At 34.6% G+C, this 27,247-nt stretch overlaps 1 protein-coding gene across 1 annotated transcript in view; it reads right to left on the bottom strand.

Annotated features, from left to right (window-relative positions):
• Positions 1 to 1,253: 1,253 nt before the first annotated feature.
• Positions 1,254 to 27,247, bottom strand: part of DDX4 (DEAD-box helicase 4) — a 134,949-nt gene continuing 108,955 nt past the window's right edge. Inside the window, exons 10-21 of the mRNA XM_037798993.1 lie at positions 25,912 to 25,959; positions 25,741 to 25,785; positions 25,381 to 25,523; positions 24,761 to 24,913; positions 19,778 to 19,932; positions 16,939 to 17,068; positions 15,358 to 15,524; positions 12,587 to 12,732; positions 4,067 to 4,166; positions 2,899 to 3,169; positions 2,636 to 2,746; positions 1,254 to 1,577 (exon numbers count right to left, since the gene is read on the bottom strand). Coding sequence (XP_037654921.1) covers positions 1,491 to 1,577; positions 2,636 to 2,746; positions 2,899 to 3,169; positions 4,067 to 4,166; positions 12,587 to 12,732; positions 15,358 to 15,524; positions 16,939 to 17,068; positions 19,778 to 19,932; positions 24,761 to 24,913; positions 25,381 to 25,523; positions 25,741 to 25,785; positions 25,912 to 25,959 — 1,556 coding nt within the window. The 3' untranslated portion in view covers positions 1,254 to 1,490. The remainder of the gene's footprint in view (positions 1,578 to 2,635; positions 2,747 to 2,898; positions 3,170 to 4,066; positions 4,167 to 12,586; positions 12,733 to 15,357; positions 15,525 to 16,938; positions 17,069 to 19,777; positions 19,933 to 24,760; positions 24,914 to 25,380; positions 25,524 to 25,740; positions 25,786 to 25,911; positions 25,960 to 27,247) is intronic.

Genomic DNA, 27,247 nt, shown 5'->3' with positions numbered 1-27,247 from the left:
CATATTTTTATCAGTTGAACTTCCTTTCTTGAATTGTCTGTGTTCTTTGACCATTTGTCTATTGGTTGGTATTCTTCCATATCCATATATAAAGAACTACAGGCTGAAATCCACTGTGATCATAGTAATATTTTTCCATGTCTGCTACTCAACTCTTTTTATATAGGCTACTAATGTTTTTGTGACCAAATCTGTTGAGAGTTTCCTTTGTGATCTGTCCTTTTTGAGCATAGATCAACTTTTGCCCCCAATTCAAAGATGTAATATTTAACTATTTTTTTTTGTAGTTTAAATTTTTTATAATCCACATGGAATTAATTTTTAATGTGACATGGGGTGGGCATCTAACCAGTTATTCTAATAACATCTGTTGAATACTCCTTTTTTCATATGTGATACTTCACTCATCAACTAACTTACTATATAATTTTGGGGGACATGGTGGTTTGAACTTTTTAGATGAACAATAATATACACTCTAAAATTTATCATTTTTATCTCCCCAATATTTATACCAAATGACTTGTTTTATGTTTTAATATTTTGGTTCATTCATTTAATGACTTAAGAATTTCTCACATTCTAGATATAGTAAGTTCAAGATATATATAAAGGTGAATGAAAAAAGACAGAGTTCCTTCTCTCATCAATCTTAATGTATGGATCAAAAAATTAATTACGGCAAGAGTAAACAGCTTCGTTTTATTGGTGAGTTTGAGTTCTATGAATGATTTTCATTTCCACATCTGTATTTTATATATCGATATTCAGTTTTTCTGACTTTTGTTTAACAAAACTCAATAAGAAAAAATTTCAAGATATGAATTGAGAACTATGACATGTAACAAAGAAAAATTAAAGTGATGATGTAAAACTTGGGGAAAAATATGTTTTGGCCTTTATTTCCATGGACAGTGTATATTATAAAAACAAACATTTGTTATGTCATTGAGTACAGAGCTCACAATGCAAACATGTAACCAGTTTTGTTAACTATTTGATAATCTAAAGTCAAAATCACCATAAAAGGCTTAAATCTCTCACTGTTTGCTTCACGGAAATCAGTTATCACATTACAGTGACACAGTATTACTTTAAAGTCTCCTTTTAAGTAAAAATGAGACCTAATAATTTTTAACCAAAGGTGTATCATATGCTATTGCTTGTTTTATAGGATCCATAAACACTATATTAAGACTTCACATTTAAATATGAAATAAAACGCCCCTGAAGAATACACTAGAAATAAGCAAGACATTTAGAACGCTTTAATCTTTCCAGGTAACACCATTTGTATAAGCAACTGTAATGTTGTAAATTTTAGCATTTCACATAACTAGTCAGTAAGGAATATTTTTTTAAGGGTGGGAGTAAGAACAAAAGCACAGGAGTTACAAGAGTGCCAAGTTTCACCTTCCATTAAAACTTCAACAACCAAACTATTTTCTTCTCTGTATCAAACTGTACCACAAACTTGATATTGTTTTGTTTTAATCCCATGACTCCTCATCTACTGGACTGGGAGCTTGTGAAGAAGAAAACCCTGCTGTATTCAAAGTGCTCTTGCCCTGGTAATTCTTAAAAAAAAAAAAAAAAAAAGAAAGAAAGAAAGAAAGAAAAACATTTTTAAAAAAGAAGGACATTTAATTTTAATTTAAGATAGACTTAAAGTTACACTGCTCAGACCAAGAAGTAGGGTCTCAAGCTTTCCACCACTGTCTTCCCGAAATATATAAAGAACTTCATTTCTCACTAAATCCAACTGATTTGAAAATAGGCCAGTAGTAAAGTCTAAACTGGACAAAATATTTCAAGAGAACTTTTTTCTTTTTAACCAATAGTTTTTATCCCTTGGTAATACCCTGAATCAATTAATTCTTTGGGTTGAAAAACAATTTTTTTTCCTAATTCTATCATTTCTGCCAAATTTTTTAGCTGAAATTCTTCTGTAAATAAGATATTTTCCTCATAAATTATGAATATTTTGTTACCCTAAAATAAAGTTTGTAAAGGCAAGATAAATGCTTATTTCTTTCCTTTTAATTGCCAACTTTAGATTTAGGAACTGGTGCCCTAGCTACTTCCAATGATGTGTAAAAACTTTGGGTTGTGTGTGTAATTCATCATTATAAACTCATAAGTTTTTACATATTTGATGTATTTCAAAAGAAATACAAAATATAAAAGATCTTTTTTAATCCAATAGCTTTGGCAAGCAAAAAAGCTTAAAATGCTATATTTCTATGAATAAGCATAAATATTTAATGATAAGTATGCTGTTTCTGTATATAGGTGGTGCTGCTTATAAAAGTTGCACGTCAGAAAAGACTTGCAGCTCTAACACTACAGTATTTTATCTTAGTTAATAATGTGGAGAGAATTCCAAAAATAAAGAATTCCTATATAACCTTCAGAAGATCACAAATTAGAATTTCAAATAACAGCAAATTTTGGAAAGGAAGATGTTTAAGTATAAATTAAAACCCAAAATACGTAATAAATAAAGTTTTAAAGAAACATTAAAGTAGCTACCTTCTAGGCATGAAAACAATGGTTTAGATGAATGATCACAATATTAAACACAACATTTACAAAGATTAATTGGAAGCCAAGTTCTGAATTTTTCTCAACTAACCTTTCGAGTATCAACGGATGCAAACACATTTCCTCTTGTACTACCACTGAAGCCAGGAACATATGTACTAAAGGCAATTTCTTCCAACCATGCAGGAACATCTTGTTGAGCCTTAAAAGAAATTTTAACTTCATATAAAACATGCATAGATGAAGTCTCAAAGATTGGAATAGTTTACTTTTCCTGAATACACGTAAATGCATAAAATGTCTGCTTTCAATGATAAAGCATACTCGATTCAGTTTAAAAAGTGTAAAACTTACATCCGACAGTACTTTCACTAGAGACTGTGCTAAATGGCTATCCGATTCAGGAACAAAAAAGGAAATAGCTCTGCCAGTATTCCCACAACGACCAGTACGTCCAATTCTATGAACATATTCATCAATGGTAGAAGGAAGGTCAAAGTTGATAACATGTTGAACATTTTCAATATCCAGCCCTCTGGCAGCTACCGAAGTAGCAACAAGAACTGGACACTTTCCACAGCGAAAATCTCCAAGAGCTTGCTCTCTCTCTCTCTGTTCCCGATCACTTGAAAGAAAAACATGTATTAGGACAGCTCTTAAGAAAATCATTAAAGAGAATCATTAAAGCTCAACATAAATTTTTTTAAATAATAGCAAAAGTAGCAGCATTTAAAATTAATGCTCACTTCTTACATACCAAGTAGTATACTAATTCCTTTCAAGGCATCATTTTAATTAATTCTTACCTTAATACTTTTAGATTGGAACAATTATCCTCATTTGCAGATGAAGTGAGGTAAGGTAAGGCTAATATGTAGAGCTAGAATACAAACCCAAGTATGACAAACAAATCCCACATATTAATAATCTCTAGGCTTTTTAGTTTTGAAGATAAATGCAACTACTTGATTAGAATTTCTTTCTCAAAACACAGATATTTTAAAAAGTACAATTTCAGAATTCTACATATTCAGCTATTTATATTTTAGATCCACTAGTAAAGTGCCAATCAAGTTCTGTTAATAAGATATTTTAAAGAACTCCAACAAAAAATGCCAAATATCAGAAAGATCATATTCAGCATATGATTTTTTTTTCAAAAAAATACTGGGACCCAGTCAATTTTATTGCTAGAAAATCTAGCCTTGTCTTCCTCCAAACATATTTAACTTAGCTCAAGGGAAAAACTTAGCTCTAAGGGCCAGAGATTCTTAAGTGAGCTCTTTAGAAATTACCACTCCTAATGATGAGGAGTCTAAGGTAGATATTTAACTCCCCATCCCTGCTACTCAGTTCTTATAAAAACCAAGAAAGAAGATGCAAAGTAACCAACAGTTTAGATCTTGAGAGAATTCTGAATGCTAATTCTAGGATTATATAATACTAGTTGTATACTGATGCTTCTTAACAAATGCCAAATAGAAGTCATTTCTCCAGTAGGAAATCACATTAATTTACTTACCCATGAATACTTGTAGTTGCTATTTTTTCTTGACAAAGAAAAGTTGCAATAAAATCTGCTTTTTTCTTCGTTTCAACAAAGACCATAGTTCTTTCATCACCTACAAAATAATGAAACACAGTAATGAACATTTAAACTAAAGGAAAAAAAAAATAGAGGAGGAGAGCTAGGAACTTCATTTATCTCATCCACCACTGTATCCCAAACACCCAGAGTTGGACCTGGTGTGTGACAGGAATTCAAACATTTCCGGAATGGTGAATGTCAAAGACAAAGGGACAAACACTGTTTTACTAAGGGACTTAAAAAAAAAAAAGTTTGTCATTACCCTTCCCAGGTCAACATCAGGAAGTAACAACTTAGGAAAAGGTAAATAATATCTACCTGCCAACTGTTTGTGGTTTCAGATTTGTCTCTGGCCCTCCATTTCTCTCTCTATAAATCCCTTTGCTCTCTACGTTTTAGCATAATCCAATCTTTCATCCTGTCTTGATTGCATCAGGTGTTCACAGTAGTGGCATCCTACCCAGGGCTGCCAAACTGTACAATATTACATGTTCCATCAATACCTCTTAAGTTAAACACCTTGCTCCTCAAAGTATCTTATATATATAAAGAAAACCACACATTCCAGGGTCTTAACTCATTAAGGAATATTCACTTGTTAGCTTGAAGTATTTAACTGGTAGAAGTTCAAGCATGGATCAGAGATTTTTCCACACAGGGAACTTTTCTGTAAAATGTTAGGGAAGAAAGATGATAATTTATAGCCGTAATGGATGGAAGAATGCATTATTGTTCATAATTACTTTCTCTCACCTCTCCATAAGCTCGTTTCATTCATTTATTTAACAAATACTTAGTGCTGCCATTCTAGATGTTAGAAATACAATAAAACAAAGCCTCTGCTCTCACTGTGGGAAGGAGATTAAACAAATATTATGTGTTAAGTTATAAAAAGGAAACATCACCATGTTAAACAGGATAGAGTGGGTTCCTTTATGTAGGGTAACCTCTCTAGTTAGATGGTGTGCTGGTTTGAACATATTACATCCCCCAGAAAAAAGCCATATTCTTTGATGCAATCTTGTGGGGCAGACATATTAGTGGGGATTAAGTTGGAATGTTTGGATTAGGTTGTTTGCATGGAACTGTGCCCCACCCAACTGTAGGTGATAACTCTGATGAGATATTCCCATGGAGGCATGGCCCCACCCATTCAAGGTAGGCCTTGACCAGTGGAGACATATAAATGAGCTGACAAACAGAAGGAACTCAGTGGAGCTGAGAGTGATAATTTGAAGAGGAGCTACAGCCAAGAGGGACACTTTGAAGAAAGCACAGGAGATGCAGATGAGAGACAGTTTGAAGATGGCCGTTGAAAGCAGACTCTTGCTCTGGAGAAGCTAAGAGAGGACAAATACCCCAAGAGCAACTAAGAGTGACATTTTTGAGGAACTGCAGCCTAGAGAGGAACATCCTGGGAGAAATCCATTTTGAAACCAGAACTCTGGAGCAGATGACAGCCACGTGCCTTCCCAGCTAACTGAGGTTTTCCGGACACCATTGGCCATCCTCCAGTGAAGGTACCTGATTGCTGATGTGTTACCTTGGACACTTTATGGCCTTAAGACTCTAACTGTATAACCAAATAAACCCCCTTCTATAAAAGCCAATCCATCTCTGGTGTTTCGCATTCCGGCAGCATTAGCAAACTAGAACAGATGGTATCTGAGCAGACATGAATAAAGTAAACTACTGAACTATGTGTATAGCTGGGGAAAGAGCATTATATAAGGCACAGGGAAGAACAAGTGCAAAGGCTCTGAAGTATGAGTCTTCCTGATGGGCTTAAAAAAAAAAAGAAAAAAAGAGTTCTCTTCCCCCCACCAACATGGCCTCTACATTATGGGTAGAGTGAACCACAAATACATGAGGTAACAATGTGCCTGGTATATCTGAAGAACATTTATGGGGAAAGTAATAGCTGGAGTATAGAGCAAGGGAGAGAAGCAGGAGATGAAGTCAGAGAGGTAACAGAAGCCATATCACATAGGGCCTTGAATGCCACTGAAAGAAATTTTTTACTCCAAGGAAAGTCATTGGGTTTTGAGCAGAGAAGAAACATGATCTGACCTTTGTTTTAAGTGAACAGTTACTGAATTCTGGATATATTTTGATGGTAAAGCCAAGACGATTTTGCTGACAGATCAGATAATAGAGAAAGAAATAAATCAAGGATGACTCTAAGATTTCCTGCCTGAACAACTGGAAGAAGAACTACCATAAACTGAGATGGGGAAGACTGCAAGAAAAAAAGTTTTAGAGGTCATAATTGTCTCAGAAACCTATTAGGCAATCAAGCAGAGAAATCAAAAGGGCTATAGATTCTTGCAATAAAAAATGAGTTAAATCTTTTGAGATGCAGCCATTTTATATTTATTTGGAAGTAATGATTTTATCTTTTATAAAAAATTATTTTTCAGTAGTTCTGAAGGTCATCCAACAAAATGCCCAATGCCAAAACTGGTAAGAGTCAGGTAAACAACCTTACTGGAGAAGTTTATATCATGAGCAGCTTAAGACCTGGTCTCATCTTTTCTTGGTACCCACAATACTGAATCCCAAGTGGCAATACAAATTTAACTCTGATAGCCCTCTGTTCTCTAGTTTTTTTTTTTCCTCTCTACTGATTTTGTATTTGTTCTAGTTCAGACAGTAAGTTATTCCCATTGGTAGCAGCAATGACTGTGAATCTGATTTTATGATCAGACTATCTGATGTCTATATATGGATTAATGAATTACAATTATTCTGTTGAGTGAGAAATGATAAAGAATCCATTTTGTTGGTCTTTGTATCTTTGTCCATTTTGAGCTGATATTAAGAATTTTGTGTTCAGCTTTTTGATAGCTAGACCAGTGATTTTTTTTTTTGTTTGTATTTACTGTGACTTGTGGCCAAAGTGACTGAATTGAAGCTATGAAGTCTATGTGTTTATAATTCAGAAAAAGCTTTTACTTAGCATTTACCTCCATATAGTATTACCAAATTCAATTACAAAGTCTCTTAAATTAAAGGAGCTCTGAATGAACTGGCTTATAGAGATAAATAAAATAGAGGACTAAGCTATATAGATAAATAAGTATTCCTAAAATTTTGAGAAAATAAAGAAATAGAACTTACAATACTTTAAATGTATCAAATTTGTAAAAAAATTCTTCTTGCAGAAACTAAACCAGAAACATTTTATGAATTCAAGTTCACATAATTTAAGTGAGATCTTGTGCAAACAAGATGAGTTTAGTAACTTTGGTTTTAAAAAACACCATATAGAAAAAAATCACTGTATCTTTTCTCTGGTTTATCAATGTAAAATACAACTCAAAATACATCTTATTCTATTTTGGTTTGTCTTTCCTAATTTTTAGAGCTTTACCAGTCAAATAAACTCTTATCATTCCTCTATAATGTTTAAGAATATGAAAAATGCAAATGTGTGTTCAACTAATTTGAACACTATTTAACAGTATTTATGTTTTGTAGAATATGAGCTTGAAGACAATTTCCAAGATCTTTAGGTAAATTAAGACATTAGACTACATTAAATTGTGTTCATTAATGGATAAAAGGACAGAATTTTCAAGCACTGATTACTATGCATAATTTTAACTTAATGTCCTTTTGCCTATTTTTGCATGCTATAAAGCTGTATCTTTGGGTCATGTTAATGAACATGTTCATTTTGCCACTTAAAACATAAAAGGGAAGTGGGTGGTGTGGAAAGTTGTGTTACATGTGTTCATGAGCTCTGGTAGTCTGCTAAATTGCTTGTGTATGACATATCTCAATTGTCCACCCTTACTAGTTTCCTCTATGAAGTAGAAGTTACTATGGTTAAAAGTTATGATTAAAAGTTTCAAGGAGTAATAGTAACAGAGAAATGCAAAATGTATGTGCTTTTGTTTTTCAAGGAAAAAGAGTCATTTTTCCCCTAAAATGGTAACTTTCAAACTATTTGGTCTGTGCACTCTTTTAAACTCTTTAAAAAAATTGAGGATCTCAAAGAGTTTTTGTTAATGTGGCTTATAACTACTAATATTTACCATGTTAAAAATTAAAACCAAGAAAAACTTGGAATACTTAAAGTACTGCATATTAAAATAAAGGAATCTTAGTATAATTAGGAAAACCATTTTTACCTCACGGATCCCTTAAGAAGGTCTTAGGGGCCTTGGGAAAATCCACATTTTCCTAAAATAAAATTTTGTTCCAGAATATGAAACAGCACAATGAAGAAATAAACTTGAAAAGTGAATTTTTATTTGCTTCAATTTTTAATATCTGAGTCTGGAAAGAAGCTATGGAATGTGTTGAATTTTTAGAAAGTTCACTCAATTTGGATGGATTGCTTCCTTGATTTACCGTTCAATGCCTTCACCTGTAACATGAAAGGATATTCTTTATCTTTTGTGTAATCAGCCTAGATAGCAGAGATTGTATGGACTTTATGTCTTATTTAAGAAAAAAACAAACAAGAAGCAAAGGTTCCTCCCTCATGAAAGTTATGGTTATTACTATCATGTTACCATCTACATTTATATTTAAATCCTTTATTGTCACTTTAATTAAATTGGTAACCAAATATTGTTTCTCAGGCACCCATGATCCTATACTATTCAAGTGTTCAACTTTCCTCTGAAAACTTTTTTTATTTTACCTTTCTAAGATTGAACTGTAAATTTAAGAAGGGGGGAAAAACCCCCACCTAAACTATCTTTGAGATTTCCTAGAAGGACCCAGAAAAATCACAAAGGTTTTTTCTTTCACCTTAAAAAAAAAAAAAAAGATGCTAGAAGTAATTGTCTGTCTGATGTGTTACTATTGTAAAATGCATCAAATCAGAAGAGACATTCAGTTTTCCTTAGGGTTAAACTTTACAGGTAAACTGTTATTAATATAAACATTTCAGAAATGTATGCTTTTTCGGAGGAAGTCCCTGGAGATCAGTAAAATCCTTCACTGTTGATAATATGGGTTTATCCTATGGGGAAACACTGATCCAAACTCCTACGAAATAGCCCTATAGAGGTTTTCAATATTTATCAGCATCTTGGAAATATGGTTCTCAACCATATTATGTCAGACTTACTCATGGTGTTGTATAAAAATATGGATGTCTAAACCTTATTCTACACTTACTGAATCTCTTTACTTGATACTCTTGATGTGAAAAATTACATCTATCCATTTTCATAAAGTAGATGTAAAAGTTACATACTTCTTTGAAAACAGGCTTACTCATCATCATTAAAGATATTATGTCTACAATATTTTTGGAATGACTTTGTCTTTGCTTTGCATGCCACAGAAATAATCAAATTTCCTTATCCAGTTACATTATTCTTATTATGAACCCTCCTCAGACCTTCTATATTTAATTTAAAAATATCAGTAATAAGTTAACTACAGTCATTAAGTCTATCATCTACAAACAGGTTTTGTTTCTTTTGATGCTTGCCTGGAGTCTGTGCTACAAGCCACAGATCAGAGTTTGTATCTTCAACAACAAGGGCACTCAGAGCTCTGTGGAAAAGGACTGTACCAGGCACTTCAAACTATTAATATTTCAAAGAATAGACTCTTGGGTAGAAGATTCCAAGTTGGCATCACTTAGACAATTTTCAGACTGTATGAATGGACTGAGCAGGATTTCCGGGATTCTTTTAATCCAGAAGCAGACATATCATGAAAGTAGCAGTAGACAGAATCATGAAACTGCTAACAGATCCTATGAAACAAGAATTAATTCATAGGACTTAATGAGCTGATGAGGAAAATGTTATTGTAGTCATTTGGTTGAAGTACTGTTGATGTTTTAATGTCCCATTTTCTGGATATACAAGACAGCCCTTTCTCTCTTCTTAAACTACTGTAATCCATGCTAATGTAGTACACTCTGCTTTTGTAAACTAAAATGAAACACTTTGAAATGATATCTGATCTCACTTCTCAATGACATTCCACTCAACCCAAATTCAGAAACTCTTACCAAATCTCCTTACTTTTCATGGTAATATAGTCATCTGCATTACATCAATAAGAATTTATTCTCTCCTTTTTACCAGGATATTACTGGATAAATTGATTGTGCCAATTAAGGTCTTAACTGGAGGGCTGTATTTGAGAATGGTAGGACCAGACACCTTAAAGGAAAAAAAGGTTGGCTTTCCTTAAGGAGCCAATGCCTACAAAGCCTTCCCAAGTAAACCAATCTGGTAACCTGGCTTACAGGGCCCAGCCCTAGTGGTTGTAAGAAAGGCCACTTCTCAGCAGGCCAGAACCTTTGGGGACCTCGAGAGGAGAGGACTTTATGCAAATTTACTGCAAATGCCATTGCAGGTAAGACCTAGTAGAAAAAGTTCCTTAAACTTAAGTTTCCTATCCTTGGGACAGCAAATAATGAGGCTTTTAAAAATATAATCCGGGATTTCCTATGAAAACTTACAGACAAAAACTAATTTTGTGACTTTATTAACTGTTCAATATTGTATGACTCTAGATTTGTAAAAAGAACTCAAGGAAACCTATATTGCTGCCCCAATGCAAATGATCAGGCCAAAAAGGTCTTTTATGTGACCAATGATAATCTCTGAAATTACTATGACCACAAGAGGATACAGGCTGTTAGGAAAAATTGTGAAAAACTTGGAAATGAGCAGAAAGATTACTGTCTAGTATACCCTTGAGAATTATCTGTGCCTTTTATGGTCTTTTTTATTTTATAATTCTATAGGTGGTAGGCAACTGACAGCAATACAAATTATCCTTGTCAACAGAAATGCAAATGAAAATTTCACCTGAAATGTAACTGATTACAGCCCTATGGATATAAATTATTTTTGCATCTATCTGTTAATTCATTCTAATATTCCTGATAGCATACATATATGTGTTCTTTGAATTCTCCTTCAACTGGCTGTAGCATTTTATTGGTTCCCTCAGTAATTAGTGAGCTAAAAAAAAATCTCTTATGCTTGTTCATTTAAAAAAAAATAGTAAAATTATGAAGAAGGCAGTTAGCTATACTACTCTGATGTAATGAAACCTCTGTATTTTAAAAGCAGAAGCGAAGGAGCTAGTGGACTTAAGGAGATAATCAATTATATGAACAAAAAACATGTAAACTTTGAGGATTTCTTGGATAGACATTACATGGAAAGTAAAATAACTAGAATAAACTACTGAAAATTTAAGAGTTTAAATAATATAGAAGTATATCAATCATGCTCATACACTGACCTTTTCTCAAGAACAAACCAGCACTTCTGAAAAACTCACTTCCTCAGGATTATACTCAAAATAAGCTTTATTTTAAAAATTCATATATGAAAATTTTAAGGTGATTATACTATAAATAGGCTCTAATTTCAGCAAAACTTCAGTATTTATCTCTTCTGTGTTTGCAGCTTTAATTTATACTGGGAAAGTTACTTGACCTCTCTATAATTCAATTTCCTCATCCGTACATGGGGATAATAATACCACCACCTACCTCTTAAGGTTGTTTTGAGAATCAAATGAGTTAACATACATAGAACAATAGAACAGTATATGTCCCAAAGCTGCTATTATTTTTATTTTAGATGTCATTAGTATGTGTTCTGAAACATTTGATGAAATAAACCAATAATATTTCTTAAAGTCAAGATGATTAAGTATTTGGCTTTAGATTTAATAAAACACAACAGAAGCTAAAGAAGTCGTAGGTGCTTTCTAAGTCACCGTTCTTTCCAATTTTTCTGTTCATTCATTATTAGAAACTAGCTGATTTGTTTTGCCTTCTCACTGCCCCACCCCAATACTGAAAAGAAATGGGAGGAGGGGTGACAGGAGAAATGTACAGCATATAAGGAAACCTAGCCTGTGAGGTAACAATAAAGTATAAAATTACCATATTAGAAAATTTACGATTTCCAGGCATGAACTAAAGCTATCTCGAACAAACAAACGGAGAAAAACTGTTTTGTTTTGTTTTTTGGGGGGAGGAGATAGATTTCTAATTAGTATTGTGAAGGAACAGATCTAGATCCTTCTAGCTCTAAAATTCTTTGAATCTATGAAACCTGAGGAACCAAGACCTAGGAACCAGAAATGCAAAAACAAGAATTCACTTTTGATGAAGTAATAGAGTTTGCTACAAAGATATGTTACCAAGCCTTTCTAGTGTTATAAGGAAAAATAATTTGGTTGAAAAAGTTTTTAATCAAATATTGTTAAAAGTCTCAAATCCTTCCCATTTTCAACCTTTATGGAGGAGAAAGAACTGTATTTATGTAAAACTTACATGGAAAAATTGAATCATAAAACCTTTATTAAAACAGCTTTAAAGGAAGAGAAACAAATTGTATTCTTATTAAAAACTCATGCCAAACAATTCTTTAGTCATTTTTTAAAATTTAGTCACTTTTAAAAAAAATCAACATAACGACAAAAAATAATTTTATCAATGTAAGATACCTATGTTTCGTAGAATTTCAACAAGTTTTTCTCTTTTTGAGTACTGGCCAACTTGGAGAATGGTCTGCTGAACATCTCTACATGCTCCACCCACTTGTCCAACAGCAACAAACAAATAATTTGACTTTAAAAACTCCCCAGCCAACCTTGAAAGACAAAAGAATATTCCTTAACTTATCCTCCTCCATTAATAATCAAAATATTCATTGAATTCCTGCAAGTACTGCTTCAATATTAACTAGACAGCAGATTATTAACAGCTATAATAAGATAAGGCAGCTACTTATATCATCCAAACACTATTTTTAAAGATCAGTATAAAATGTTAAGACTTTGCAAAACAACAACTACAAATGAAAAAGTTTGGGTCAAATTATGGATACAGTAATTTCAAGTAGATTTGCTGGCCATCCAAAACTATATAAAATGTGTATATAACAAAAAGTTTGCTAAACTAACAAATATCAGATTGCAACAAGCAGGATTTTTTATTAAAAATTGAAATGGAAACTTATGGCAAAAATTCTTCACTCGTTGCTTTTATGTAAGTTATTGCTAGGGGATGTTTACTGAAAATACCACCTTTTAAGTTACTACACTTCAAATGAACTGAGCAAACCATAGCTGAGGTCAGTGACCATCATGTCATGACACATAAAAAAAAAGATAATATTTGTATAGTACAATTGAGCAAGCAAATGAGACAAGAGGTAAAGGGCCTACGTGGTAATGCATACAAAGTTCTGTGTGCCTCCCCTGAAGCATGAGGGATCAATATCATGACACATGCACTTCACTGACCTCAGCTATGGCTCATAAAAGGTCCTCAAAAAATATTACTGACTGAACATAGTACACATTAAACATTTTGCCTATATCCAAAATTAGGCAGTAGGACCCTCCCTAATATTAAGAAAGCTAAGAGTGAAGACATAGATATCCCATTTCAAATTTAAAACACTTCAAATATAAGACAAAATATTATCTTATGTGCCATTAAGAAAGCAAAAGTCACTGCCAGCTAAACTAACTCAATCCTTTCTCATGACTTAGGACTTTTTTTTCCCAATAGTACCTTTTAACTTTACACAAAGATTTTTTTATCAAATAATAAGCAAAACAAATCCATAGCCAGTACCACTATCCAAGAGATTGTGGAGAGATCCACTGGCACAGAATTCCACATATCACTGCATCAGACTAGGGTCCCACTTGACAGCAAAAGAGGTATTAGAGTGGGCCCATCAACAATGGGATCCACAGGTCATATCATTTACTATACCACCCAGAAGTTGCTAGACCAAAAAAACAAAACAAAACAAAAAACAAAACAACAACAAAAAAAACAAATAGCAGTGTGCCGGTTTGGATGTATTATGTCCCCCAGAAAAAGCCATGTTCTTTGATGCGGTCTTGTGGGGCAGACAGAATAGTGGGGATTAAGTTGGAAAGTTTGAATTAGGTTGTTTGCATGGAGATGTGCCCCACCCAACTGTAGATGATAACTGATGGGATATTTCCATAGAGGCGTGGCCCCACCCATTCAGGGTGGGCCTTGATCAGGGGAACCATATAAACATGCTGACTCAAAGAGACTGAAGAGAGTGCAGCTGTGAGTGATGTTTTGAAGAGGAGCAAGCTTGCTAGAGAGGAGCATCCTGGGAGAAAGCCATTTTGAAACCAGAACTTTGGAGCAGACGCCAGCCATGTGCCTTCCCAGCTAACAGAGGTTTTCCGGATGCCATTTGCCATCCTCCAGTGAAGGTACCTGATTACTGATGTGTTACCTTGGACACTTTATGGCCTTAAGACTGTAACTGTATAGCCAAATAAACCCCCTTTTTATAAAAGCCAATCCATCTCTGGTGTTTTGCATTCCGCAGCATTAGCAAACTAGAATAAGCAGTCTGCAGAAGGAACAGCTAAAGGACCAGCTTGAAGTCAACTCTTCAAGAGGACAGGACATCATCCAATGGGACACAATACACTCTCTGAACCGAAGATCTTTACATAGTGCATGGATGGGTCTGGAAACCAAGGGGCCCACTTACCATCTCTCCCACTGACTCATCTGGGAAATCTATGTTTCCCAGATCCCACATAAATCTAGATTCTGCAGGTTGAAAGGTCTTGGTTCCCACGTAGAGGCAGTTTCACCAAAAAACAGTCTTACTCAATTATAAGCTACAGGTGCTGCCTGGGTACTTCAGGTTCTCTGTACCAAAGGACGAGCAGGCAGGAAGAAAAGTCACTATCCTGGCAAGAAGTATCATCTTAATCTGTGAGTTCGCCTCAAGAATGATGTGCAAATATATGTCAACTTGTGCTAATGTGGATGTTCTAACTGAGGCCTAATTCTCTCAAGCACTATAAATAAATTTAGGCTTGAAGAAAAGGGTACAATAATAAAAATAACTTAATTTGATAAGCACTTATTAAATCCTAGCTATGTGCTGTGCAACAATATTCCTCCAGAATCAGAGAAACTCAGCATGGTGAGAGAAGCAGAACTATTCAAACACAAATACACACAAACAAACACACACTTTAATAAAATATGATGCTAAGGGAAAGCCAAGAATAAAGAAGGAAGAAACAATGAAAACTGTGGTACACTTTTTAGGAATGCATCTACTTTTTAAACTACTGATGTTAAAATCATAACAAAAGACAATCCAATCTATTTGAAAATAAGATATACCCATTGCTTTTCCTTCCATAAAGATATTTATGCATATATACAAATTATTTATAAGAAGAAAAAAATTTACCTCTGAATTTCCTCTGGAAAAGTTGCACTAAACATAAGGGTTTGACGCTGTTCCTTTGACGGCATTCCTGGGCAGGAAATTAACTTCTTCATTTCTGGTCCAAAACCCATATCCAGCATGCGATCAGCTTCATCCAAAACTAAATATTTGACTTGTCTGAGACCAATCTTTAACGATATTTTCAAGAGTTAAAAAAGAAAAGGCATACTTGTTAATAGATGAAGCTAAAATATTCTCCATAATACCAACTATTAAAATATTCTGAAGGATAAAACTAGCAGTCAGTGCATAAAAGATAAGAATCGTTATGCTTCAATAATAGTATTACTGTTTACTTCAATTCTCCATTTTCTCTAACATTATAAAACATGTTTTAAAATTAAGGCTAAAAGAAACCAAAACATCTAGATCAGTACTATATAATAGAACTTTCTACAATGATTAATACAAAAAGTTCTTTCTCTTTACTGTTTAAGATGATAGCCACTAGCTACAATGTAACTACTGAGCACCTGAAATGTGGCCAGTGAGAATGAGGAACTGAATTCTTAATTTTGTATCATTTTAAATTTAAATAACCACATGCGGCTAGTACCTATTCTATTGGGCAGCACCAATACAGACTGTGCTGTCTGATAAAGTCTGACTCAATGTATGAAATAAAATCTCCTAACAGTTTGATATATTCACGTGTTTTATCATTGCTAATTTTTTTCTAACACCTTTAAACCCTTAACAAATTCTCCATTTTCTAATCACTCGGAACAACTGGGAAACTTTTCTCACCTTTTCATGAACAACATTTATTGCTATAAACAGAAGCACACATTTGCAAAAAGAAGACAAGTGACTTGGTACCACCATGGAGGATGTTTAGCAAGAGAGCAAGGTGGATTTTCCTGAATACTCTTTAAGAAGTATCCTAAGAAAGTTACATTATGCATAGAGAACATACTTGTGAGTAACTCCTTTAGAGAAGATACTAAAAAAGCAAATCAGCTTCGTTAAAGTGAACTTAAAATATTGATTTAGAGACATAATAATCTGGTATATGAATACTAAAGCAAGTACGTAACCCTAAAATATCTTCCTAAAGACTCAGAAAATTAACAATCCTCATTAATATCACTCCTTATTTAATAAGAGATAGAATTACTGATGCCACAAAAGCTTTCTTCCAGAAAAGGACAACCATTTCATCAAGACAAAATGAAACTTGGTAAAAGTACTTATTTCATTTTTCTCTCAATGTAGAGGGAAAAAGAATAAAGAATCTGGATTCTGGAATCATACAGACCCACATTCTAATCCCAATTCAGCCACTTATTAGAGATAAAGGATTTTAATTAAGTAATCTCACTGAGTTTATTTTCTCAAGTATTAAATGGAAAGATACTATTTACCTCCTGTTGGGATTATTTTGAGAATTATATGAGAATGTATTCAAAGAATCTGATGGGAGTCCTAACATAAACAGTGCTCTAATAAATGTTAATACCTTTCTTTATTTACACCATTCTTCTCATTTCCCAAACAAAAAAATATTAATCCCCACAACTTTGTAATCCCTCTAGGGCCTACCTTTTCTTTACCTATGATATCCATCAGTCTCCCAGGTGTAGCACATAATACATTACAGCCTTGTACTATTTGTCGAATTGAATGTCCCAACTGGGTTCCCCCATAAGTAACGACAGCTCTTACACAAGTCCTATGATGAGAAAAATAAATATTTTCTGGTTATTTAAAAGCTAGGCATTTGTTTCTAACAAGAAAGAGCTAATACATTCAACTATCTAAAAAAAGTTAAATCCTACCCAGCAAGAAGCTGAAAAACATTGTTGAAAAAGAAACGACAAACCAGGGGAAAAATATTTTGCAATCTACCTGATAACAAGGCTCTTCAAAAACAATGAAAACCACTGCCCAAAATAGGCCAAACACATGGGAAAAAAAAAAAAGGTTCATAAAAACCACAAATGGCTTTTAAACAAAAAAGAAAAGTTTACCATTACTTAAAAAAGGAAGAAAAATTAAGACTAAGAAAACATTTTTCCTCAAGTGTGATAATGTTAGCCAGGGTATAGGGAAACTGGTACTCAAGAGGGTAAATTGTTACAACTTCTTTCATAATTTTACAGTCTATCAAAATTCTAAAACTTACTCTTTGTCCAAATAAATTCACATCTAGATATTTACCCTTCAGATAGTTTCCCACAAATAGGCAAAGATGATGTACAAAAATATTTATTGCCACAATTGTTTTTAGTATCAGAAAACTGAAAACTAAGTATCTATGAATAAAGGAATTAAACAGTATACCCATACAAAGGAGTACTGTTCCTTCATAAAAAGAAAGAGCTACGGTTCTAGGTCAACCCTGACCTCCAAAATACATTTTTTTAAACGTGTGCCAAACAGCTAAGTATGCTACTATTTGTGGGGAGGAGGATTAAAGCACATATATGTGCACAGGCTACCTCTGCAATGACTCATAAAACTTAACAGTGGGTAACTCTGAAAAAGAGAATTAAGGATTGGGGGTCAAGAATGTAGGAAAAATTTAAGTTTTATTAAATGAACTCATTATTTAATTGGCTTTTTAAAATTTCACTATTGTGAAGACAAAATGAGTTTATATACATATATATGATACTTAACATTCTTGGCATATGCTAAGTATTCAATAAGTGAGTCATTACTACTATTATTATAAGTGTACTGTAATTTACCAGTTCCCTCTAAAGGACTTTCAGATACTTTTCAGTCTTTTACCGATATAAAAAATGTTGCAACAAATATGCCTAATTATATATATTTGTACATACATATTATCTGAATTTATCAAGCCATGTTTGTTTTTAAATTTGTTACCTATTACTTGATTTAAAGCCTGAAAACAACATCATACATGGGGATTAGCAAGAAATAAATACTGTATAAAAGGAATCCACATCTTTTTCCAACAAATCTATCAAGTTTGACATTAACGTGATTTTAATATTTTTTTCTTATTCTAAATGCACTGAGTAATAACAAATAATTTCCACACAAGAAAGAAACCTCTAAAAAATTATAAATAAAAATGGTTGATAACACATGGACAACTCACAAAGAAAAATCTATTAAGCACTCAAAAAGTAGTTCAACCTCTCATAGTGACCAAATAAATGAAAAACTACTTGTGCTAGTTTTAAAACATGAACACAAATTGTCAACACTCCTCCCTTTACAGATGGACCCTAATTCTCTTGCCTTTTAAGTGTAGGGGGAAGGTTGGCTTTGTGGATATGTGACGTGCGCAGTCCATCCTTAGAAGAGCCCTGTGCTTGGTTTAATGCTCTGCTTTGCTGTCTTAAAATTTGCAATACATTTTTAACAAAGGGCCCTGCATTTTCATTTTGCACTGGTCCCAGCAAATTATACAGCGAGTTCTGAGTGTAGGCTAGACTTAGTGACTTGCTTCTTACAAACAACATGACTGAAGTGACTTGTGTGACTTCTGAGACTATTTCATAAAAGCCACTGTAGCCTCTTCCTTGCTCTCTCTCTCACTGATCATTCACTCTAGGGAAGTCAGCTGCCATTTCCTGAGGACACTAAAGCATCCTATAAAGAGGCCCAGTCAAGCCTTCAAATGACTGCAATCCTGACTGACATCTAAAACCTCACGAGAGATCCTAACCAGAACCACCAGCTAAGTTGTTCTCCAATTCTTGACTTCTAGAAACTGAGATACTAAATGCTTATTGTATTAAGCATTTATACATATTCTGTTAAGCAGCAATAGATAATACAATACCAATTGCAGGCAAAGGGTATAGTAAAATTGGCATTTTCACACATTGCTGGTAAAAATGTAAATTGGTGCAAAGCCTTAAAACAAGTTCATACTCTGTAACATCAAAACTTCTAAAGAGCTATTTTAAGGAAATACTTAAAACACAAACACAAAAAGTTTCATGGATCAATATGCTCATCACAGTTTTACTTATAATGTCCTCATATTAGAAACTATCTAAATGCTCCAAAATAGGGAAAGAATGTGTATACACACAGTCAATTTTAAAACTATTAAAAATTACATCTGATTATACATTAAGCAGTTTTCCATATTATGAGGTTATGCATAAAAGGACTGAAAATTATTAGGATCATCCTAAATTCATTTTTAAAACATGCATAAAAAATTACCAGAAAACACATCAATATGTTCGTTTTCTTATCTATCTCTATTATTTCACTTTTAATAAGCCTATTTCTTAATAAACTTATTCCATAAATAAGATTATGAAAAAAGTACACTTCAATCAAGTAATGCTAATTACATGAGTGCTTTATTACAGAGTTCTCTGCAAAATAAGTGAGAAAAATCTCTAAAGAAAATGTTCTTTTTTAATGGCAATTCAGGTATACTTACCCAAAAGAAAATTTTCTGGCTTCCAAATAGATCTGGTTGATCAGTTCTCGAGTTGGTGCTACAATAATACACTCTGGTTCCTGCAGCTCTTTAAAACGACTGGCAGTTATTCCATCACGCATCATATGAGCCAAAATTGGCAAGAGAAAAGCTGCCTAGAGGTTATATTGCATAATATACACATTTTATAATGTATCATCTATTCCCCTATGGAAAAATATTCCTCCATCCCCTTATCACCTTTAGATTTTTCTTCCATCTTGCTGGTAAATTTAAGATAAGAACTGAAAACAATTTTTATTTCGATGAGTTTTAACATTTAGGTTTTTACACTCATATTATAGAATGTTTTAAAAATTTTATAAAGGTAATCTACCCTATCGAAATATCTTTTGAGTTCTTTAAAAAACAGCATACCCAAGGATTCTAAAGATAACAAAATTAACTTATTTACAGACATGAAAAACTGATACAATCTGATGCAAATCACTGCAGCTAGCCATTATTCTAAATGAGTATTTTTTGGTGTAGTAATAAAATTATCACTCAGAATACATGACAAAAATGGTCCACAGATAGAGCAAAAACTGGGAAATCATTCACATGGATTAAAACATATCACTCGGAGAACCTAAGACAGCGGCTAGGAGAGACAGGGCAAAAAAAGACCTCCATGCAAAATACTAGATGAAAGCCACAGAGTGATCCAGAACTCCAGTTCCAGCGATGCACCAGCTGGACAAGGTATGCTAAATCCCCAGGGACCATGCACTTGGTGAAACTGGGAGTTTGCATTCTGAAATGAGAGTGAACCTGCTGAATGTCCAGCAGCCACGCTGCAGTGTGGGGAAAGCATGGGTTGGCATTTGGAGGCGAAGTAGTTCTTTTTTAAAAAAACCCAAAAGCAGCTGCAGATATGGCAGCAAGAACCACACAGTGAAGCACGGCAGGAATGGTCTGTGAAAATGCCTCATTATCTGGCGTGCAAGATAGCCTTCGTGGACCCACTGCTAACTGTCTCAGAGCAAGGACGACAGAGGTAAGCCAAAAGGAGAAAAAAACCATGCCCCTTGCAGCCATCTTCCGGGCCGGCTGGGAATGCTCCTGCCCAGCGCCGGAGCCACAGCCCAGAGCCACATCAAGGGACCCAGTGTGACAGGAAGTGTTTCCCGCAACACCGCGCACACACAATATCAGGCGTGGACAGTGGCCTTTCGCATACCCACAGCTGGTTGTCCCGGAGCTGGGAAGGCGGAGCTGTGCAAAAAGGGGGAGGTTAACATGCCCCATTCAGCCATCTTTAGAGCAGGCTGAGAAGACCCTGCACAGTCTGGCGGCCCAGGGCTTCCCTTGAGGGATGGCGCGCACTTGTGACATAGCACAGCCTTCCCCCAGCAGAGGCCCTGGAAGGGCACGGCTGTGAAGAGGGTCCCACTCGGAAATCCCAGGGACCCTATGCCAATACCAAGGACTTGTGGGTCAGTGGCAGAGGAAAGCTGTGGCAAGACTGAAATGAAGGTTTAGACTCTTGCAACAGCCGTAAATCCCCAGGAACACCTGGGAGGTTTGATTATTAAAGCTGCCTTGCCTCCCTAACGGCCCAGACACATGCCCCACATTCAGGGTGGACAGCACCAACAACACACCCAAAGTTGGTGCACCACACACCACAACAAAGACAAAGTTGGGGAGAACTGACTTGAGGGGAATAGGTGACTCGTGGACACCATCTGCTGGTTAGTTAGAGAAAGTGTACACCACCAAGCTGTAGATCTGACAAATTAGAGATTGGGGTTTGAATAATCCTTCATATCCTAAAAGAACACTATCAAGTAAAGCAAATGCCAAGAGGCCAAAAACAACAGAAAATTTTAAAGCACATGAAAAAAACAGACAATATGGAGAACCCAAACCCAAACACCCAAATAAAAAGATAGGAGGAAACACAGAACTTGGAGCAATTAATCACAGAACTAAAGACAAACAACGAGAGCATGACACAGGATATAAAGGACATGAAGAAGAGCATGGCAAAGTATATAAAGGACATGAAGAAGACCCTAGAAGAGCATAAAGAAGAAATTGCAAGAGTAAATAAAAAAAAGATGATCTTATGGAAATAAAAGAAACTGTCGACAAAATTAAAACGATTCTTGTAGTACTTGTACTCATAGTACAAGACTAGAGGAAGCTGAACAATGACTCAGCAACCTCGAGAACCACAGAACGGAAAATGAAAGAACAAAAGAAAGAATGTGGAAAAAATTGAAAAAATCAAAATGGATCTCAGGGATATGATAGATAAAATAAAACGTCCAAATATAAGACTCATTGGTGTCCCAGAAGGGGAAGAGAAGGGTAAAGGCCTAGAAAGAGTATTCAAAGAAATTGTTGGAGAAAACTTCCCAACTTTCTACACAATATAAATACACAAAGCATAAATGCCCAGCAAACTCCAAATAGAGTAAATCCACATAAACCCACTCCGAGACATATTCTGATCAGACTGTCAAATACTGAGAAGAAGGAACAAGTTCTGAAAGCAGCAAGAGAAAAGCAATTCACCACATACAAAGGAAACAACATAAGACTAAGTAGTGACTACTCAGCAGCCACCATGGAGGCCAAGAAGGCAGTGGCATGACATATTTAAAACTCTGAGGGAGAAAAATTTCCAACCAAGAATACTTTATCCAGCAAAACTCTCCTTCAAATTTGAGGGAGAGCTTAAATTTTTTCACAGACAAACAAATGCTGAGAGATTTTGCCAATAAAAGACCTGCCCTAGTTCAGATACTAAAGGAAGCCCTACCGACAGAGAAACAAAGAAAGGAGAGAGAGATATAGAGAAATTTAACAGACATACATAGAACATTACATTCCAAATCACCAGGATACACATTCTTCTGTAGTGATCACAGAACTTTCTCCAGAATAGACCACAGGCTGGGACATAAAACAAGCCTCAATAAATTTTAAAAAAAATGAAATTATTCAAAGCACAGTGTCTGAACACAATGGAATACAAATAGAAGTCAATAACCATCAGAGACTTAGAAAATTCACAAACACCTGGAGGTTAATGAGGGGGAGATGAAAACATTCCCAGATAATCAAAAGCTGAGGTACTTCATCACCAGTAGATCAGTCCTATAAGAAATGCTAAAGGGAATTGTGCAGGCTGAAAGGAAGGGACACTAAACAATTGACTGAAACCACATGAAGAAATAAAGATCTCCAGTAAAGATCACCTGGTAAATATAAATACCAAAACTACTGTATTTTTGATTTGTAGCTCCACTATTTACTTCCTACAGGATCTAAAATACTGTTTTGGACTCAATATAAAATATGTAATTTTTGACAAGAACTACATAAAGGTGGGGGAATGGAGGAGTACAGGAACATAGTTTATGTGTCCTATTGAAGTTAAGTTGGTATCAAAGAAAACAAGATTGTTGTAGACTTAAGATGTTAAATTTAAGCCCCACAGTAAACACAAAGTATCAAAGAATATGATCATAGAGATGAAAAGTAGAGTATGGGTTATGAGAAGTGGGGGAAGGGGCAATGGGGAGTTAATAAGAAATGAGTGTAGGGTTTCTGTTAGGGGTGAAGGGAAATTTCTAGTAATGGATGGCAGGAATGTGATGGCATCGCAACATTGTGAACGTGATTAATCCCACTAAATGGAATGCTTGGGAGGGGTTGGAATGGGAAGATTTAGGCTGTATATATGTTTCCACAAGAGAAAAAAAAGACAATCTAAATAGATAATGACAATTAAATACCACAGATGATCCTGGATGAGATCTAGGAATAGAGGAGAAAAGGCTCAAAAGGACACAACTGGGACATGAGGAAAAAAATGAAATATAGAATGTAAGCTTTATATCAATGTTAAAATTCTTGAACTTAACTACACTTAATGTGATTACATAAATGAATATTACTGTTCATAGGAAATGTATATGTGAATTATATTATTTGTTCAAGGATGTGTGCAACCTGCTCTCATGTTCAGAAGACAGAGCAATAGATGATGGATGATAGATAGGGAGGGAAAGAAAGAAATGGTAAAGTGACAAAATATTAAAGTTTGTAGATCGGGGTATTGGTGGAGGGGGGGTTGGGGTATGCTGGAGTTCTGTGTATGGGGTTTGTATTATTTTTGCAACTGTTCCTGTAAGCTTGAATTTATTTCAAAAAACAAAAAACAAAAAAACACACAAAAAAAACATTTCACCCTTATTGAAGTTACATCTGACAAGAAAAATTTCGTGCTAGTTTTCTCATTTACACAAATAAGATACTGAAAGGACCCTCCAACACTATGCTTAAGTCACTCACCAGCAGCTGTATTACTTAAATCACCCATTTGCCCTTCAACTCTATTATGAAACCTGTTTAAGATTAAAATGGTATGAACCAGGACTCTACACCCCTAGAAAGACAGTCTTTAAGACTCATCTCATGGAATCCTATTTAACAGACAACCAACCCTAGATCAGTGTTAAGACCAACCTGGTCTCACCAGAGTTCTTTTAGAGTTAGCAAACCCTGAGGTCACTGTATACCAAGGATCAGGTAAAATGATTAACTCTTTCTCATTCTTTATCATTTTTTAACTCCAAAACTATATCAGCTATATTACAGAAATTATTTATAATCATGATGCCTTGACCTTTAATCATCTTGTTTTAGATACTACCATGTTCCAAAAGGGGTTGAACACACTTAGAAACAGATTCATAGATTGCAACACTACCCTAGAATTAGTTCAAAATTCTTTCTTCAGAAGTACACATAAATCCAATAAAACTAGAAATCAGAAAAAAATATGAATACTTATGACGTTCACTATAACCATCTATAAATCTTATTTCCATCAGAAGAGATACAAGCTACTTAGGAAGAACCAATGTTTAAAAAAAATGCAACAGTTTGAATATGGGGCAGCATACATGTGGGAAAATGACTTACAGTCTTCCCAGACCCTGTTTGAGCGCAAGCCATCAAATCTCGTCCTGCTAGTATAATAGGAATACTATATTTTTGCACTGGAGTAAGCTTAGTATAACCAGCTTTAGCAATGTTGTTATTCAATGTCTGACAGAGATTAGCTTCTTCAAAAGTCTGTGAAGTAAAAAAAAGGGGGGGGGGGGGGCAGTGATTAAATTCCATACCATACTCAAATCATTCCATAAACATATTCAAATAATTCTAATCAGTAACAATGGCCCATTATGGGCATAATTGTCATTATGGGACAGAGGATTCCATTCTTCCCTTGGAAAATCACTCCTCTAAGACACACTTTCTCATATACTTCAGAAGCAAACATCTTGACCTCTAGGAAAAGTATTCTTTTTAGTAAATCTAAAGAAAGTTCTCATCCTAGTGTGCGGAGGTAGGGATGAACCCTCTCAACACAATAATTAATTCTACTTTAGAAGGCAGGCATGGTTCTAAATTTCCAACCTAAGACTTTAGATACTAAAGGTGAAAATTTGTGTTCTTTAGTATCATCTTATGAAATGTACCATATATTTAAAAACTAAAGTTTGCTACATAGCCTATTTAGGAAGAATTATTATACTGACCAGAATTGCTGGTGGTGCGTCATGTCCAGACACTTCCACAAGAATAGTATCATATTTGTCAAAGTTTATGCCTGTCTGATAATGTGCAAAGATGGAGTCCTCATCCTCAGGTGGAGGAGGTGGTATATAGGTCACTTTTGGTCCTTGTAAGTTAAATTAAAAAAACAGAATTTACATTATAAGAAATAAAAGAAAAACAAGAGAGAAAACAGACCAAATCAAATTTTAAATTCTTTAAAATGTCCCATTGCTCATCAAAGTTTCTACTGTTCATATAAAAAAGTTACCTCTGCATTTATATATTTTGCATTTTTATTAACATGAATATACATTCATGTGGATATACAAACATTAATATACCTTGAGTATCCCCACTTTCTCCTTCAGCTTCTGACTTCCAAGAATCTTAAAGGGGATCAAACCAAAAAAAAAAACAAAAAAAAAAAAAGAAACAGATTTTTTAAAAACCAGGAGTAAAGGAACTTTCACCCTAAAAATCAAATCAAATACATTATCTAAAGTAAAACTTACTCTTTCCAGAGCCTGTTATTACTTCTTCATTTAAACCTTTGTAACCACCTATTAAAGAAATTTATAGTGACATCAGTTTTCATTGCTTATCTTTATAGAAGACAAGTTCTAAAAAGGGACAGGCATCCTTAAAATCTCTTCTTACAAATCATACTTGAGACAGTTAAAATAAAATAGAATTGTAAATTTTACGTTACCTTAAAAATTCAAAGTGCTGATTTTACGCAGATGAAGCCATCAGATACTACAATTTTTTTGTTTAAACTGTTATGTCTTGTTGCTAATCATCAAAGGAATATATTTTCTAACAGGAACTAAACTCTACCTGTATTGCTGTCCCCCAAACCACCACCAGGTTTGATGATTCACTAGGACTCACAGGACTCAGCAAATAGTTGTACTCACAGCTATGATTTACTACAGTGAAACGACAGAGAGCAAAATCAGCAAAAGGTAAAGGTACATGGGACAAAGTCCAGAAGAAACCAGGTACAAGCTTCTAAGTCTTCTCTCAGTGGAGTCACACAGGAAGTGCTTAATTCCCCCAGCAACCAGTTGTGACAACAAGTGTAAAATGCTGGCAACCAGGGAGGCTCATTAAAGACTTTAGTATGCAGGATTTTTATTGGGGACTGATCACACAGGTAGCTTCTGTCTAGCATGTACCAAAATTTTAGACTCCCAGAAGGAATGCAGGTAGGTGTTCAGCATAAACTGCATTGGTTTGTACCATTCATACACAGTGAGCCACACTTATCAGTTAGGGTAGAGGGAACCCTCCCAAAATCCCACTTCCCAGACACAAAGCAAGGGCCAACTTCCTAAGCAGGCCTTTCAAAGGACAAGTCAGACCTACAGGTTAAGTCTTCATTGCACATCACCTTTCTAATTCTTCGACAACTAGTCATCTACTGTGACACTCCCAGGTACTATTATAAACAGAATAAGGACTGCACTGGATCCAAAAATCAATACAACATTTTTACATGTAACATAATTTCCTCACCTTAAATGTCCACAGATCTTGAAATCCTTCATAAAGGATGTGAGCATTTGTGGAGGACATGGTTTAAGCGAACACTGATAGCATTTTTCAATATTGAAAAATACAGGATTTGGGGTCAGGGGTGGGCAGTTCAAGAGAGAAGTCGATTTGAATGCTCCCAGCCTAATAATAATTACCGAGAATCTTTCAAAGATGTCAAACAGTCTTTACTGGTTTAGTAGTCTGGAAAGCATTCTAACTTTTATATGACATTTCTCTCTCTCTCTCTCTCTCTCTCTCTGTGGATTCACTTATAACTTTGATAACATTATTTTTCAGAGTACAGAATCA

The sequence above is a fragment of the Choloepus didactylus genome, chromosome 11, assembly GCF_015220235.1.
Source record: "Choloepus didactylus isolate mChoDid1 chromosome 11, mChoDid1.pri, whole genome shotgun sequence".
NCBI lineage: Eukaryota > Metazoa > Chordata > Mammalia > Pilosa > Megalonychidae > Choloepus > Choloepus didactylus.
This window is presented reverse-complemented; position numbering and strand designations above follow the sequence as displayed.